The sequence below is a fragment of the Diorhabda carinulata genome, chromosome 9, assembly GCF_026250575.1.
Source record: "Diorhabda carinulata isolate Delta chromosome 9, icDioCari1.1, whole genome shotgun sequence".
NCBI lineage: Eukaryota > Metazoa > Arthropoda > Insecta > Coleoptera > Chrysomelidae > Diorhabda > Diorhabda carinulata.
In genome coordinates this window covers 23,392,862-23,411,555 of record NC_079468.1, presented here as the reverse complement: position 1 = coordinate 23,411,555, position 18,694 = coordinate 23,392,862, and the positions used below count along the sequence as shown (strand labels likewise).

Genomic DNA, 18,694 nt, shown 5'->3' with positions numbered 1-18,694 from the left:
CTTTTAAAGAAAACAAATTAAACCTAACCAAAAAAAGTAGGTAAAATCAGAACCTAACCTAACCAAACCTAAGTCAAAATGTGAACTCTAGACTGTTCGTAGCAGCACAAGAACTGTCTCAGGCAGTCGATAAAATGATAAGTAAAGTTTATGAATTGGCCTAAAGAGTTCTATCTCTTACACGGGTTTTAATACTCATGTTATCGTGGCGCCATCTTAATTCCACAGATTTTGATGGAAACTTTTACACACCCCCTGTAGTTACTAAATCAAAATTATAAAGGAAGGAAGAAAAAAAATACATTTATTTATTGATTTATTTTTATAATACACAAAGTTACTTACAGGGTTTATACAAAAAGTAAAAAATTAAAATTTCAAGTTTTATTTTGAAATATTCAAGAATTAGATTTTTTTTTAGTACAACGAACAATGTGTTTCTTTAGACTAGTACTTCTGGTAAATCTTTTATTACACATATTGCAAAGGAATTTTTTAAACCCTGAATGTCTGTACATGTGATCCTTAAGATGTCCTGCCATATAAAAGGTCCTACCACACACTGTACAAAGGTGATCCTTCTTATTAGAGTGTTTTTTAATGTGGTATCTTAGAGTGTCTCTATTATTGAAGGTAGAAGAACAAAGGTGACAAGGAAAAACTGTTGGTTGGTAATGGTTTTTTATGTGTTTTCTCAGTAAATGCCTTAGAAGGAAAGATCTGTAGCAGTTTTTTATTGGACATTTGTAACCATTAAAATGGATATGCGTTTTCATATGATATTTATACCCGAACGCTGATGCCATTCTCTTGTTGCAAATGTTGCATTGTAATTTATGAAATTCTTTATAATGTATGATATAATCAGCTATTTCATATTCAGGTTTTGCTTGGCAACGTGAACACGTTATTATACTACAATTGTGTTCAATAATATGTTTGTGAAATTGTTCTATACGAGAATATTTAGTAGCACAAATTGGACAAATATAAGGAAATAATTTTTCATCTATATTTTCTCTGTTTTCGAATATAACTGTTAGTTCTATATCTGATGTATCTAAATTTGATTTACTTACAATAGTTTCTATTTTTTCCTCTTGATTGTGTTCTAGGTTGTCTATTTCACTTTTTTCTGTGAATACAATTTCCTCATCATTATGTGCTCTTTCCTCTGTAAGCAAATCGTATTCAAATTCTTCAGTTTCGTAATTATGATCACTGACGACTTGTTCTTTAAGCAGAATCTGCCTAATTGTATTTATTTGGTCTTGAGCATTGTTAAACTGTCTAAAAAATTCATACGCTACTCTAATAGTGTTATAACAAAACGTACAAATATTTTCTGGTAAATCTTCTCTTATGGGTATTAGTTTAGATGTACAAAATTCCAACATATCGGCGATAGTAACCTCCAAATTTTTCAATTTTCCAGTCAGAGTATACTTCTTGACCGTTGGTTTTAAACATGTTCGGCATAATGTATCAAGTAAATCTACATTTTCACTCATTCTAACAAACAATTATATCCTATGATAACTATAATAAATTATTTATCGTGTTTTTATTACATTAAAAATAATATTCTTAAATCTTAACCTCTAAATATATTCTTCTTTTTTCTCTGACAGATATTTCATAGAGTGAAGACCATCGAGTTAATAATAACAGAACATAGAAGTGAATGTATGTAGAATATATTATTATATATTTGTGGTTCAATGCCTACTTCTTTTATCAGGCAGATCAAGATATGTAGATAACTTTTACAGTACTATTTACAATAGGAATAAACTAACTACTTGTATTTATTGGAAACGATTATAAAATTGCTTACTACTAATGAATGCTATATTACGGATGTTGATTTACCGCGAACGACGAGTAAATGAATCTAGCTTTTAGTTCTCTAACCTAAACCGAGAACTGCTATAATAGATTCGTATTCAATAATTAACCGAAATGATGGGTTCCGCGAGCAAAGAATTGTTTTTAAAATTTAGAATTAACGACGAGCGACACTTTTGAAAGTGCTCTTAAGGTAATTAGGAATCAAAGCTGCGAGCAAGACTGCAATAAATAGCTCTAAGGACCGATCGTATGCACACTTTCAATATTGTTGTTTACCCGGTGGAGAGAATAAGACATTGAACAAAGTTAATCTATAGACGTAGGAAACTATGGATTATCTAATGTGAAATTATAAAAATTTACGAAAATATTAATAAATTTTTTTAATCAATATAACATTATAATTGTAAAAAGAAGATATCTAATTATTTTAATGTTGCGGTTTCATTTGTTCTCTTAGTGTATTCTGTTGTACTGTACCTTAATTAATGTCATTACTCCAAACGCACTTATCTGTTTTCCAGGGTAATACACAGAACATACCAGGGTATGTTCTATGGGGTGATGTGTCTATTCTGAATGTAATTTTTAGAGGTTATTGGATAATGTACGTTGATACACACTAGTGTCGAAGCGACGTAAATAAAATAAATTATTTCTAATTACTGAATATTCAACATAATTTTATTTTTTTGTAATTATATATTAATTTGTATTTGCGTAAATGACTTACGATATATTTACCAAGAACTACAAGTTTTTAATGGTCATTTATAAATATAAAATTTTACATTATTTCAACATGTTTTTAAGAATATTTACGAAACTCAAAGTAGGATTCACAATAAATGTAAAAACAAAAAATCAACAATACCAAAGTAATGTCAATTCAAGAAATAATTATTAAGAAGACAAGAAGTTACTACAAAATTAAACAATATGACACTTCTGATTTTCCCGACATTTTCCACTTTCATATAATTGTTATAATTATATTATTTCTGAAAATGACTAGACGAGAACGTTATCTAATACTAATAATATTTAAGAATTAAAGATTATTATAAATTTATTGGTACAAAAATTAACATTTGTGAAGAAGTTATATTTGAAAAAACTCAATTGACATCTAAACCGTGTTTTTTCGTACAATAAATGATATGCTTTTTCAAACTAGAATTAGTGACGAAACTTTTACCGCAAATATCACAAACGAATTTTTTATAACCTAAATGCCTGTACATATGGTCACGGAGATGAACGGCTTGGAAGAAAGCCTTGCCGCAAGCCGTACACAAATGATCCTTTTTATTATCGTGTACTTTGAGGTGGTAACGTAACGAATCGTTGGTATTAAATGTAGCGCGACATAATTTGCAATTATAAATTTTTGTACTGTGATGACTATTTTCGTGTTTCGTTAGAAGATGTTTCATTGTGAAGGATTTCGAACAATTTTGAAACGAACATTTATACAATTTTATATTTTCGTGTTGTTTTTTGTGGTAATAATAACCGTAACTAGATACTAATCTTTTATCGCAAATATCGCAGTGGTATTTGTGAAAATGTCTGTAATGGTAGAAATATTCAGTTAGATCATATTCAGGTTTAGTAGGACAACGCGTGCAAGTGATTTTACTTAAATTATAAGACGTGATATGAGCACGAAATAATTCCGCCCTTATAAACTTTTGACCACATATAGGGCAGATATAACGTTCCCTTTTCTCAATTGATTCACTATTTTTCGTTTCATCAACTATAAACTCTATTTTCGATTCTACACCTTGTAAATTTAAAATTTGACTAAAATTCGCATCTTCTTCTATATACTCATCTTTTATTTCCACCATCGAGTTTAACTGCGTATCATTATTGATAGTTGATTGAGAACTATCTTCTTCAATACTATCTTCCTGTTTAATTATAAATTCTACTTCATGTTCTTCATCGCTTTTTACGGGATCTCCATTTTCTTCCTTGTCTGGAGGAGTAGTTTCCACTTCAAATAATAGCGTTTCTTCTTCGAATGATCCATCTGAATCCTTCAAATTCATCAGTTGTTGTTGAACTTCATAAAATTGCTTAAAAAATCTATAAGCTATTCGAATCGTTTTAAAACAAGACAAGCAAACATTATTGGGCAAATCTTCACTTAAAACCAACTGAAATCGTAGTTATATTAGTATAAAAGTGTAAAAATTACTAATAAATACCTTTTGGGATGTACAAAACTCCAACATAGCAGCTATGTTAACTTCTAAATTAACTATAGAACCGGTCAAAGAATACATCTTGGTAGATTTTTCCAAACAAGCTCTACATATCCAATCAAAATTATCTTTTTCTTCTTCCATTTTCAATTATAATTTTATAAATAATTCAAAGTGAAATATCACATAAAACGTATAAACATTTTAACTATTTGGTTCTTTAATGCACATCTATTGTTTTTATCAATGATACCAACATAAATACAATAACACCAACATTACTACTAGTACATAAAGTTAGCGTTCCATGATCGCAAATTGCAACTGTGAGAATCTCATTATTTGATGCAGTTGAGCATTCTACTAAAAAATTCAATAACTTAACCTTTTAAAGCTTTGCTATTCTTTATTATTCATTTCAACGCTCGAAACGCCTCGTAATCTATTCCACTTACTATTAAGATTTTAGCGCTCTGGACTGAATGGAACGGAGAAGATAGTGGTCTTGAAAGTGATTGTCGTGAGTGCTTAGTGGAATGCACCCCATAGCGGTAGCGTTAACTAGTGTTCTGTCATTGGATCATGAACGCAGATATCAAGCACTTCATACCAGCAATTTATAAGTAATGTGTGTTGCATACACATAGCGAATAATGGGTAATTTCTATCTAGAGTGAAAGTTCTATATATATTGTTTGATAATTAACAAGTTTCTAATTATTTCTAGGTAATTATAGACTTGTATTTTAATCTGTAATCATTTTATAACAACTTATTAAATATGAAAGTTACGCATTTTTGTGCAAATATTTCTTTCATTTAAACCCGGTAGTAAATATTGTCACCAAACATAAGAATTATTACATAAATTTCTAGTTTTTTTTATTTATTATAAATTATATTTATAATGATATTCAGGTCCACGGACTTTTACGTAATATTTAGATTGTGGAATTCTATCGATTTTTTTTTGTTCGGGAAATACTAATTCATTTTCTTGTCGTTCTTTCTCTTCTTCTGCAAGAGCTTTATTGTATTCTTCAATTTGTCCCATTGTTTCGGGTCGTTGATTTATTTTATTTGGAATGAATAAGGGATACGCAGGAGGACCTGAAATAAAGAAAATACTCTAAAATTAGATTCTTTGAACACCAAAACAACCTGTTTAGGTGGTTTTTGAATATTTTCTTTACGCACTAATTTAATTTTAACGATTGGTTGAAAATTCTCTAGAATAACTTTCGAAAAATGAATAAAAAAGAAGAAGAGATGTTGTTATGTTTTCATCACATTCGATGTTTATATTTAACTCGTTGTTTTGATACTATAATTTTAAAAACGTGTTACTAACATTTAATATTGTCGTGTTTTTTCGAACGGTTCAGGTATTTAATTGGTTGTGGACTTTTTGTATAAAATATAATCTATTTCAGAAAAATAAACATAAACAGAAACGTTATTTAGAACCACGCTAGTGTCTTAATTGTCAATTGTCTTAATAATTTTACCACCCCCTACCAGGTAGGCAACAAACAACGCAGCCACGTATCACATCAAAATATTCTGTAATATTAATTTTGATTCGATTCAATACATTGATCATAATATTACATATAACGTTATCTATTCAATATTAAATGATTTATGTGGTTTTTAAAATAAAATTATTTTACGATATTCAAAATTTGTGTTGTTAAAAGTTGCTGCAAAGATTTATGATCGTTGAAATTTAATTTAAATATGTTATAACAAAGTAAACTTACCTTTTACGTTTGATGAATCGAAAATATCAAAATTTAACAACGAAAGTTTTGGAATGTTTAGTGTGAGACTGACTGAGGGATCAAATATGTCTTGGTAATAATTAGCATGATAATTAATAATTGGTATTGAAGATGATACGAAACCGATTATTATAAATAGACAAAAGATTATACAGTTGATCTGAAAATTAAAAAAAAAGTATTAATCACTATTTGTATCAACTGAATATTTCATTTTTCATAAATTTTTTTTGACAATAAATTTAACAAGTGTGTAAAGTAACCTTTTTACGAAAATCGAAAAAAGGCCTTTACACACCAATTGTATACAATATTTTTTCTACTAACCAAAATTCTATAAAAATAAAGAAATTTAATGGTAATTTTATCCACGCATCACTGCGTAAAATACATTTTACGCTTTTATTGAATCTTTTTAAAATATATTATTTTTTATTAATATTTTGAACATTTTAATCAAGACTAGAATAACTTAACAATTCAATAGACGAATTAAATTAGTAACAATACTAAAAATAGTTAATACTACATGGGTAGAAAAAAAAATGGAATGAGTGTGAGTCGAACCTGTGACTTCTCGAATGTCAGGCGAGTACTTTAACCAATACGCTACGGAGACTTTGAAAATAATTTTGATCACGCACTACTGCTTAAATTATGTTTATTTACGCAAGAAATAATTATAAGTAATATCAATCAATATCAATTCAAAAATATGCAATGGTTAGAATAAATATTACCAAAATCAAGTAAGTAAGGAATTTTCAAAATAAGCTTGAAATAATAAAGTTGGATAAGGTTTTTGAAAATATCTACCAAACAGGGCAAATATTTGCCCGTTGAGGCAAAACTCAAATTTAAAAGTTGTTTTGTTGTTAAGAGTATTTCGTCTTTTTTCGTAACCCGAGACCCTCTATAAACCTTGAGCAATTTTGTCGTGAAAATCGGAATTATTATTTGTTGGTAACGTAACAGAAAATACAAAATTTGTATTCCACTGATTCATATTTGATTAGAATGTGTGTATACAGAGACAAACCGTATAAACGAATAAATATAAAAATATAAAACTCATTCTACGTATTCTAAAATAAATTCAGAAAACAAATAATAGACTTTTTGAACTGCGAGAAAACAAATTATTGGATACAAAAAAATTATCTTACCTTTTTCATTGTATTTATTTAATAAAAATCGTTTATTTGGTATCACTCAATCTCACATCGATCCAATATCAATCAAGGAGTGTTTTGATGAAATTGAAAGTCACTGACAAAATAATTTTCATTCACCGTTGCGTGATACCACGAATTGTTACACAAGACCCCTTCTTCTGAATTATTTTTACAATAAGGAATTTACGTTTGGAATTCAGTATCTATGTATACATGAATTAGATGAATTTAGATAGAAACGATGATATTCCAAAAGTGTGTCTTTATCGAAAACTATGTCCAATGAAATTTGTAGAAACTCAAAAAATGAATAATTGTAATATACATGTGTGTTTGACGGAATAAATAATTCTACAATACAATCTGAAGGCCAGGGGCGGCTCATACCCAATAGTTAAAAATTCGCAACTTTTACAGGGACAACCTGTATAATCTAAACATAGCAGAAATGAATTTTTCAATCGATTTTTTTAAATCTTTGTTTAGCTCGACGAAATTTATGGTTTATGGAGATATTTAGATTTTTAGATCGTTATAACGTTATATAAAATTATCATAAATTGTAATGTGTATTATAGACACGGGGTTGGGTGTTTTAGACACAACAATATGTCATTTGTCAAGGTGACGAAAAGACGACACTTCATATCCAACCTGCGTAGATAGCATTTGGTGAATTTATTTGTTTTAGTAATAAATTCATTATTAAGTATATTTTTATCGTTATTCAAGTGTACAACGTAACAGGTACCATATTAAACGGATAAAATCAAATGAATAATTCAAGTGACGTGCATTCAATTGTGGGTACACTCATATTCTAATCATAAATAAATAAACAAGATTGACGGCTAAAGGGCCCAGAGTTATGTTATATACTCTTTAAAATATAAATGTCGATCGATTCTTTTTATTTGTTGTGTATCACGCAAACTATAGGGTGCGCAAAAACTTTCGGCTGGTATTGAAGGTAGGTACAACTATAAATATAGGTAGAATATTTTTTAAGGGGAAGCTTCCGATATAATCGTTAGTTGATTTATGTTTATTGTAAACGGGCAACTGAAAAAATTAAGAGTATGGATCACCAATACCTATTAAAAACTTCTAGAAGCTTCACAAAGCTGAGGATTTTCATGTTACATGTATTTATTCTATTTGATTCGTTTAATTGAGTAGTGTTAACACCCTTTATGAAAAACGGATATTCTGTTCACTTAACCTTGCTTTGAAAGTCGTGTAAAATCAAGGTTGATTTACCATTTGATTCTGATTCTGTTTTCATTAATTTCTCAAACATTAATTATTATCTAGTTAACGGTTGTATTACTCAACAATTATTAACGAAAATCTAGGCCATTCTCACACGTTAATATTGATATTAATAATACATTTGAATAAATCACATATTTTTGAGCATTTCCATCATATGTTTACAAATATGTAAACTTCAAGTTATTTTTTTCATTCAGAAAACAATGGAATTGTTTTTAAAATTACTTATTTATAGTTATCCTTTATTTTATTACAAAAGGATAAATTCTTATGTTTTTTGAACCAAGAAATGTAAAAATGTCAATTATACTAATTTTAATTGAAGATATTGTCGCGCCATCTATGAGTTGGTAGCCATATTTCATAGTATTCTCTGCTTATTTAAGTTGTTTTATCACCGATTAAAAGATGGCATTACTAGTATTGTTTTGTCATAGTTAACTTTTGTTTGTGGAAATATATTTTATTGTATTGAATCTACAAGACACACAATTAAAAATAAAATTTACAATAAGGATAAAAATATTACTAAATAAACAGTTTCTATACGAAAATGTATTTACTACTAGCACAGAACATAAATCTTTCTAATTTAAGTATGAGGTGTTTTATGTATTTGTGTCAAAATTTACAACGTTGCCAAGCTATTTATTTGGAGATTATTTATATTTTATTTGTAGAACTTCAATAAAAACGTGATTTATGAGTGATTATAAAAAAATATTAATCTTAATGTCTCTAGGATATTACAAAGTATTGATCTTGAAAATTGAAATTATATATCAACATATATTAAAATAAATTTATGTTTGTAATGGTTATTAATGAATTCTTGACCTTCATTCATTTATATATTTTAAGCTTAGGCGTAGTTCGCCACGAAATCCTGTATAACAAGGATGTTTTTGAAACTATATAATATGTTTTTAAAGATAACGAATTGATATTTCAAAATTTTGATGACTAAATTCTCATTTTACAACTTTTTATTTACGTACAAAATCGATTAATTGAAGTCGTAATCCATAGGCGTACCTCTTATTTTAATAGACAGTCTATTTGGTTTTTCTATGCTATTATTTGTAAGAAAATGAATAAATTCAACGGTTTCGAGTGATAAAAATCAAAGCCCAGCAGCTGTTTCAACGTATTTGGGTACCAAAACAAGAAAATTTCTTTTTCAAGGTCTTTGCCTTATGACAACCATCTACTTGGTATATGTTTGACAAACTCTTGCTATCCAAGTCTTCCAAACTTTCCCTCCAGAAGACAAATTGTTGAAATTGATTTCAGTGGCGAAACATTAACTTTCCTGGTACTCTCAAACACGGAAATTCCGGGACGTTTGGCAACCATGTATTACAGTCGAAATGAAATTGAAGTTTGAACTAAAAATCTAACAGTAAACTAATTACGTGTTGTTAGAAGCTCTAAAAGCGCTTAGTATGATTAATTTAGTGAATAAAATATTTATACAATTACTTTCTATTTTATATAAATTAAATATTGAAATTGCGACTTAATAAACGACCTTGAATCTAGTACGTAATTGCTCTCATATATTCTTGTGAAACTGGTTGTTGGTATTTTGCATAACAGCAGCGATTCTTATCCATATCGATGACGAGTTTGTGTGTTTTCTTCCGGAAACAGAAGTAGGTGTGGTGCCCAGTTCAGTTTAAAGAACACACAACGTATTAAAAAAAAATAATAATAAATTGATTAAAAAATGTGATTGTTTTTCATTAACATTGATTACAGTTATCTATTTTATCATTCTATCTCAAGGATAAAACAGGAAACAGGTTAATTTTTATATAAAAAATAAAATAAAACAATTTAAATTTTATTATTTTATTTAATAATTCAGTCTGTTAATTGACTACAATAGTAAAATTTTGAATCGAACAGACATTGCTATACACAGCCTCGTATACAACTAAACTACGAAAAGAGGTCTAAATATCTGATAATTTAAATGAGATAGTTAAACACAAACAAAGCAATAATAAGAAAAAGTTACTGGAGAAATAAGTGAGGTTAGGGTATATATATAATAGACAAAAAAAGATAGAAGTAATAGTAATATAATAAACAAAATAAGGACAAATAGATAAAGGGGATAAAGGGAATGTACATCTAAACAAACTGAGTCCAGAATCCATATAAACAGCAGTCAAAAAGGAATGCACACAGAAAGAAGAAAATATACTTCATATAAATTATTTTTTTATTAAAATAGACACCTAGTTCGATAGATTAGTATTTCATTATGATTTTTTAAAACTAAATTGAAAACCATCGGGGGATCTGTTAAGAGATAATTTTCCAGGTGGATAAAATCTATGGGGAGAAGGAGTAGTCGGTTCATATTGTGGTTGAGGTCTATACTGGGGTTGTGGTTGTTGATATTGTGGTTGATACTGAGGTTGTGGCTGTTGGTATTGTGATTGTGGTTGATACTGAGGTTGTGGCTGTTGGTATTGTGATTGTGGTTGATACTGAGGTTGTGGCTGTTGGTATTGTGATTGTGGTTGATACTGAGATTGTGGCTGTTGGTATTGCGATCTTGGTTGGTATTGAGATTGCGGTCTAGAATACTCCGGAGGATTGTATTGGGGTAATGGTTGATATCCGGGTGTCGGAGCAACTGGAAGTGTCGTAGGAACCGGTTGAGGTATGCCATCTCCGGAAGCCATGAAACCATCTTTACCGGCCGTATAGGTTATCGTATGTCTTTGACCGTTAGGATCTACATAGGAATAGGAACCTTGACGTGTACCGTCTGGTGAACTGACCTCTTTGAAGTTGACACCGTCTTCTTGTTGGTATTGGGCGCCGAAACGACCGTCAGCTTGTAAGTATCTGTCTTCGGCTAGTATAGCGGCAGTTCTTGAGTCACCATGGTAACCTTGAGATAAGATTGTTGTTATCAGGGCCAGGAATATGACCTGGAAGTAATAAAAACTAATTGTAGGTGTAAGAATTCAATTATAAAACATATATAGAACCATTTAAAACAAATTAATACATTTATAAGTTTATTTTTTGGTTTACCCTGTATACAGACGTTCGTTGATTATTTTTGTTACAATTAGTTTGCAAACTAGACAAAAATGTTTCTTTGTTACACACCCTGTAGATATTAGCACATTTTCTGAATAATAACCAAGCTGTTGCTCAAAATTTACTTCAATAACCCTATTAAAGTTTTTCAAACAACAAAAACTATCCCTATTTTTTAAAATTTATTATAAATAGAAGACTTAAAAATAATAAATAAATTAATTTTCATATTTGTTTCAAAATTTCTTAAGCCACGTTTTCTACAAAACAAAAAAAAAATAAATACTCACAAATCTCAACATGATCAAATCTAGTCTATCTAAAAGGTAAAACTATAACTAGTGCCCCCCCGGACATAATTTTAGTTATATAGTGAGGGTTAACCTTGGCCAGTACGACCGTGGAACACTCCTTGTAATATTGTGTGGTACTATAGTAATTCAATTTATTTCTTGGAAAGTATTTGTCGGTATCGGGTAGTTAAATGTTAAGATGTTAATTTTCTTGGAACTTTCTCGAATACAAAAGGTTATAATACTATTAGGAATATAATCAATTTTTATCGATGTGATTTATGATAGTTCAAAGTATGATTCAATGCTGGATGTTTATAAAAATTGAATAAAACATATATATCTTTCGTAAAACATTTGGAAATAGTCAGAAAGTTTAAATTACAGTTTTCAATCTTTATGTGTTAAATGCGAGTATAGAACAAAATTCCTCTTATAAAAAGAAAACAATTTCAAACTGAATTTATTGTTATTAATTTGGTTAAACACAAAAATGCATTTCGACAATCAATGACGGAAATAAAACGTTACCTACTTTACCGATACTAATATGGCTATTTCAATATATATATTCGTGATTTAGTTCTTTTATATTTTAAATGATATTGAAAGTTTTATAACTTTGTGAATCTGATGAAAGTAATTAAAAATATTTCTTGTTGTAATATATAACATTATATAATAATATTACTAGAAAACGCCTGTAGAACGAAACTTCTTTACCTATTTATAAACTCGGTGTTTTAACTACTAGATGGCTCTGTACGTAAATATTTTCGTTATTGAATGATGCAATGTTTCATTCAATTGAAATTAAAATTTGCATATTATAAATAAATAGATAGAAGTTAATAACAATTTATGTATTGATAAAACACATTAATAAACTATAAATAATGTTACTACAAGAAATTGTACATAACAAAAGATACCTGTAAAACGAATCTTCTTTATCGATTCATATACTTGGGTCTTTAACTACTAGATGGCTCTGTACGTGAATGATGCAATGTTTAATTGAATTAAAATTAAAATTTACATATTATGAATTGATAGATAAAAATTAATAACAATTGATGTATTGATAAAACACATTAATAAGTAATGAATCATTATATTAGAAGAGGTTGTAAAAAACAAAAGATACCTGTAAAACGAATCTTCTGTATCGATTTATATACTTAGGCTGTTAACTACTAGATGGCTGTGTACGTAAATATTTTTTTATGTTCTATTTGAATCAGATTGGAGTTTTAATAATGTAAATTAATCTATAGTTATAAATAGAAAATTTTTATAGTTTGAATTGCACAACGAGAAGGCCAGTTTACTATTAAATGAACCTATAAAATGAACAACTAATTTATGGACATATGTACTTGAGTAATTGATCGCTAGATGGCTGTGCATGTATAAATTCTCAATTTATTGATAATATATTTTCATAAGTTTCAAATAGAGTAAATCAATTAATAAGTATTATTTGAGGACACATATTGACTTAATATTTAATATAAAACTCACACAAAATTAAATATATGCAGACACTCCATATGTCAACTGTAGCGAGAGCGTATAGATTATGAACTTTTAAAAAGTTAGGTTAGAACAAAAACGTCGATTAATTTTTTAAAATTATGTGTATTCCCGTTAACAAAAAAGACGTTTTATAGATTGTTTTAAACATTGTTCAGTTTCTATAGTTATAGTCATCATATATTTCATTATTGTTGGGTCTATTTCTTCTTTGATACGTATACTGTGGTGTTCTGTAAATTGGTTGTGCTCTAGGTCTTGGTACATAACGCGGCTCTTGTTCTAAATATTCCTGTTCTTGATATTGGTCGTATTCTTGAGAAGGTCCACTGTAAAAAAAAATACAGAATTGAATAATATATATATAAAAACACAATTCAAGATTTATAAAGTAGGGTTTGACTGTTCATTTAATTTTTTTTTTAAATTTGAGTTAACTTATGATTTGGAAGTTTGGTATACGAGGGTTGTTACTTAAGTTTTGAGATAGATAAATAAAAACAAATATTTATAATTGAATATGAAATGTTTTTCAAAAATTAAAATCAATACACTTTTTCTTTACAAAATATATGATTTGATCTCATCAACCGCTCTTCTTTTTGATCTGTGGGAAAAAGAAGAAGTCATGAGGTGTCAAACAAGGACTGTACGGTGGATGATGTTTTGAACTGATGTATGGTAGCTACTAAAAAGATCTATTTATTGATAATAAATGTATAAAACTAGGTTTATAAGAGAAATCTCACTCACTTATAGTATCTCGGTTCATTATACATAGACGAGGGGGTTGTTCTTAAGTTGCTTCGATATCTAGAGGATACAGGTACCGATGGAGTTGAATAAGCAGATTTTGATGAAGGTTCAACTGCAGTAGGGCTTGTTCTAGATCCCGCATTATAATTGATATTTACTTTCAAACCAGTCGGGTCAGTGTATGAAAAACCACCTTGAATTACACCGTTCGGTCCTCCTCTAGCCGAACTGACAATGCCATCTTCCGTTTTATACAAGTACCCGAAAGTACCTAAAATCACATATATAAACGAACTTATTTCACTAGTGACGCGACTAGCGCCATCTCTAGGTCAGACCAGGTACTACTAGGACAATTCTCGTTGTTTTTGAGACTAGATTTGTGATTATTCGAGGAAATATGCCACGTGGGTTTTCGGGTGTATCAACTTTAATGTTGTACGATATGATTTAGATACGTTCGTATGAAATTTTAGATAGATAATTACGTTTAAATACGTATACTTCTAAAAGAAACGTTGGCGATTAAAATATTAATTACCGTCTGGGGTTGGTTCGTTTCTAGCGTCCTGAAGTATTGTAGCATAAACATTTTTCTTAGTCGCTAGTCCTTGAGCGCAATTAGAATGAGAACACAGCATAAATAACATCAACTGAAACATATAATCAAGTTATAAATAATTAACTTTAAATGGGTACCGTTTCAATAAGAAAATATGATTAGATAAAGCTATTATTCTGCTTCAATAACTGCAGCAATATATTGTAAAATAATATACGGTGTGTCCCACGACGTATTAAAAATAACTTCTACGTTTTCAAAGATGGCCGATTTCCGGTTCTACTAGAAGTAGACTGTAACTTTGTTAATTTAAATGGAACACCCTGTATATTGATACATTTTTGAAATCTACGTAAAATTTCAGTATATCTTTGTCCGCAAACTTTTTTCGAAAACTGCATACTTTTTGAGTTATTAATATTTTTGTTTGTTCAATTCGTCTGGGGGCTGCGGTCTAAATAATTTTGTTTAAAATAAAAAAACTAGAAAAATAGTGTTTTTTACATTATTAATTAAGAATAAATTAATTGATTGTGTTTCCTAATCATTTAAATTTCCATCGTAAAAATGATTATTTGATTATTTCTAATAGCACAAAAAATATTGAACTACCACCGATTTTGAAAAGCACGTTCTTTGGTTAGAAAGTATACATGAATTTGCCGTATTTTTTTACCCCTGAATGGATTAAAATATAAAAAACCGGGTGTTTCTAATTAAAATAATAAAGAAATTTGATATTTATGAAGTTAAACTTTGAATACTTTTTATACACACCCTGTATAAAACGAGGAATTTTTTAACATAAATTCAAATACTTCTAACTTTGCTTAATGCAACCGAACAAAAAACATTTTCATATCTTTAAGGGTATTTTCGTAAAAAAATAATTTATAAGGGTCTGAAAAACGTAGAAATTTTTTACAGAAAAATTAATAACTCGAAAATTATGAATTTTTGGAAAAAAAGTTCTTGACAAAAGTATACTAAAATTTTACGTAGATTTCAAAACAGGGTGTTTTATTTAAAATAACAAAGTTACAGACGTTTCTTCCATTAGTAATCTAATTAAAAGTATTTTATTTCAAAAGATCAAATTCTTTCAGAATATAAATCAAAGTAAGAATTCAAGCTTCAGTATAAAAACATGATTTTATATGCGACAAACATTGTTTTACATGACAGCTATTTATGTCGAAAGAAACACCATCATAAATCATCGTATATTATGTTATATACAGGGTTAGAATAAAGTAATGAACAAAATTCATGAAACGTACTATATAATGACGTCATCGATATTTTTTTTTGATTAAGAAGTTGGGTTTATTACATTATATTATAAATATTGTTTATCTGCTTTAAAAAATAAATATATGTGAGGGTTTTTTCATTTCAATGTGCAAAATCATGATACCACGAAAAAATTTTCAAAAATTTCCCGCTCGGCCGGAAAATGCTTTAGGAATTTCGGACATTTTTTGTTGCTTTACAAAATAGTTGAAGAATATGTTATTAAATTTTCATAAAGAAATATTGAGTTTTCGCGAGCCGAACGCAAAAAATAATGACTGAATTGTTTTTTTAATTAGACGTACTACACTGAATTTGAAAAATCGACTTCTCTTTTTCTAATAGAGATTAAGGGCTGGAATTTTCTGGAAAACTTCCTTAAACTTCGTACTTTTAAACTGTGTATGCAGTAATAGGTAATTAAAAACTTTGCCATTAATTTTTTTCATTTTAATGTGCGAAGTCATAATACCACGAAAAAATTTTCAAAAATTTCCCGCTCGGCCGGAAAATGCCTTAGGAATTTCGGACATTTTTTGATGCTTTACAAAATAGTTGAAGAATAAGTTATGAAATTTTCATAAAGAAATATTGATTTTTCGCGAGCCAAACCCAAAAAATGATGACTGAATTGTTTTTTTAATTAGACGCACTACACGGATTTTCAAAAATCGACATCTCTTTTTCCAATAGAGATTAAGGGCTGGAATTTTCTGGAGAATTTCCTTAAACTTCGTACTTTTAAACTGTGTATGCAGTAATGGGTAATTAAAAACTTTGCCATTCATTTTATTCATTTTAATGTGCGAAGTCATAATACCACGAAAAAAATTTTCAAAAATTTCCCGCTCGGCCGGAAAATGCCTTAGGAATTTCGGACATTTTTTGATGCTTTACAAAATAGTTGAAGAATATGTTATGAAATTTTCATAAAGAAATATTGATTTTTCGCGAGCCGAACGCAAAAAATGATGACTGAATTGTTTTTTTTATTAGACGTACTACACTGAATTTGAAAAATCGACATCTCTTTTTCCAATAGAGATTAAGGGCTGGAATTTTCTGGAGAATTTCCTTAAACTTCGTACTTTTAAACTGTGTATGCAGTAATGGGTAATTAAAAACTTTGCCATTCATTTTATTCATTTTAATGTGCGAAGTCATAATACCACGAAAAAAATTTTCAAAAATTTCCCGCTCGGCCGGAAAATGCCTTAGGAATTTCGGACATTTTTTGATGCTTTACAAAATAGTTGAAAAATATGTTATGAAATTTTCATAAAGAAATATTGATTTTTCACTGACTTATCGCGAGTTGAACGCAAAATGACTAAATGTTTTTTCACTAAAATTCGATTTTGATAAGATTCTCTCTAATTTAATTAAAAACAAACTCAATATTCGGATTCAACGACCTCAGAATCATAAAATTATCCAACTTTTAACCATTATTACCAACCTAGTGTCTCTAATTTCTATTTCGAAAATATGCGATATAACAAAGTTTGAAAAAACCACTTAACTGATTGATTAAAATTCGACATAATTAATTAGGTTATGTCACACGAACTATGATAAAATTACTAAAATATTCCTCTACTATATCGAGTAATAAATAAACGAAAACTGATATTATGAAAATACTTACACTAAATGGTATTTTGAGCATCTTCGAAAAATTTCACGAAGTCGTCAAGTAGATATCTAAACAACCACGACAATATTTTACCAATCACTCCTTATATATGGGCGCACCCATTTCAATGTTGACTACTTATCTTGTAAGAGCAAGAGAAAAACATTCCTGCATAGGTTTAAGCATAAACATATAAACCAATATTTAGTTATGAGCGCGTATATATTTGTTTTCATATTAATTGATACATTTATTATATTTATGGCCTTACTTGGAGTACTATTAAAGTGTTAGTGGAATTCGCCGTATAAATTATGTTTTTTTGTTGCAAATGTTTTGTGGTATACGCGGAACTTCTACGAGGGTTGCTACTATAAATCAGTCTTCGTTCGATGTATTTCGGCAGCGACCTCCAAGATTATTTATTATCGACGTTATTTTAATTGATGATGGATTTTTAACGAAATTAAGTGTTTACTTTAGTATACTTTAGTTTTAAAAATAATAATATTTTTGGTGTAAATCTTGGTACAATTATTTAAATCATAGATGCTGACGATATGAAGCTGTAAAGATGTGAAACAAATTCTTACAAACCTTCATGATCTCGTTTGGAAGTCGAAGTGTGGAAAGCTTAATTATGTTCGGTTTTCGGCAAAATTAAATTCGGAACAGTTCAGTTTTGACAAAATTAATCTTAAAACTGTCATTTTTCAACAAACTAGGCCACGAAAAGTTAATTCTAGAGATTTGTTTATCTAAAATTTTAATATTTGACGAACTTATATGTAGAAAAGCCTATTTTGGACAAACTTAGGTAAAAGCAACTAATTTTTTTCGACCAAATTAAACAAAATAATCATTTGATTCGTCATCTTTAATTTGACAAATTTTAATTTTTAAAATTTGAGCTGGAAAACTTAGTTTTTGTTAAATTAAACGCAGAAAAGGCAGTTTTCGACAAAACTAAATCTAGATAAGTCCAGTTTTGACAAAATTAATCTTAAAACTGTCATTTTTCAACAAACTAGGCCACGAAAAGTTAATTTTAGAGATTTGTTTATCTAAAATATTAATATTTGACGAACTTATATGTAGAAAAGCCTATTTTGGACAAACTTAGGTAAAAGCAACTAATTTTTTTCGACCAAATTAAACAAAATAATCTTTTGATTCGTCATCTTTAATTTGACAAATTTTAATTTTTAAAATTTGAGCTGGAAAACTTAGTTTTTGTTAAATTAAACGCAG

At 28.7% G+C, this 18,694-nt stretch overlaps 5 protein-coding genes across 6 annotated transcripts; all 5 read right to left on the bottom strand.

The window, feature by feature from the left end:
• Positions 1-303: 303 nt before the first annotated feature.
• On the bottom strand, positions 304-4,326 carry LOC130897914 (zinc finger protein 12-like). Its single transcript, XM_057806898.1, has 2 exons — positions 4,071-4,326; positions 304-4,019 (listed from the first exon to the last, which is right to left on the bottom strand). The coding sequence occupies exons 1-2, from the start codon at positions 4,209-4,211 to the stop codon at positions 2,970-2,972; spliced, it is 1,191 nt and encodes a 396-aa protein (XP_057662881.1). The 5' UTR covers positions 4,212-4,326; the 3' UTR covers positions 304-2,969.
• On the bottom strand, positions 399-1,511 carry LOC130897746 (zinc finger protein 596-like). Its single transcript, XM_057806627.1, has one exon. It carries the CDS (start codon positions 1,509-1,511, stop codon positions 399-401), a length of 1,113 nt encoding a protein of 370 aa, XP_057662610.1.
• Positions 4,327-4,932: 606 nt separating the features above from the next.
• Positions 4,933-7,274, bottom strand: LOC130897925 (uncharacterized). The gene is made up of 3 exons (XM_057806912.1): positions 7,018-7,274; positions 5,831-6,011; positions 4,933-5,177 (listed from the first exon to the last, which is right to left on the bottom strand). Exons 1-3 carry the CDS (start codon positions 7,024-7,026, stop codon positions 4,957-4,959), a joined length of 411 nt encoding a protein of 136 aa, XP_057662895.1. The 5' UTR covers positions 7,027-7,274; the 3' UTR covers positions 4,933-4,956.
• Positions 7,275-10,139: 2,865 nt separating this feature from the next.
• LOC130897919 (DNA translocase FtsK-like) lies at positions 10,140-11,871 on the bottom strand. Of its 2 annotated transcripts, XM_057806905.1 has the most exons (3): positions 11,658-11,871; positions 10,847-11,252; positions 10,140-10,807 (listed from the first exon to the last, which is right to left on the bottom strand). In XM_057806905.1, the coding sequence occupies exons 1-3, from the start codon at positions 11,667-11,669 to the stop codon at positions 10,572-10,574; spliced, it is 654 nt and encodes a 217-aa protein (XP_057662888.1). In that variant the 5' UTR covers positions 11,670-11,871; the 3' UTR covers positions 10,140-10,571. The 2 variants fall into 2 exon arrangements, with proteins under 2 accessions (XP_057662888.1, XP_057662887.1); XM_057806904.1 differs by having other exon boundaries at positions 10,140-11,252.
• Positions 11,872-13,281: 1,410 nt separating this feature from the next.
• On the bottom strand, positions 13,282-17,630 carry LOC130897921 (uncharacterized). Its single transcript, XM_057806908.1, has 4 exons — positions 17,456-17,630; positions 14,494-14,605; positions 13,950-14,223; positions 13,282-13,525 (listed from the first exon to the last, which is right to left on the bottom strand). The coding sequence occupies exons 1-4, from the start codon at positions 17,474-17,476 to the stop codon at positions 13,351-13,353; spliced, it is 582 nt and encodes a 193-aa protein (XP_057662891.1). The 5' UTR covers positions 17,477-17,630; the 3' UTR covers positions 13,282-13,350.
• Positions 17,631-18,694: the final 1,064 nt, after the last annotated feature.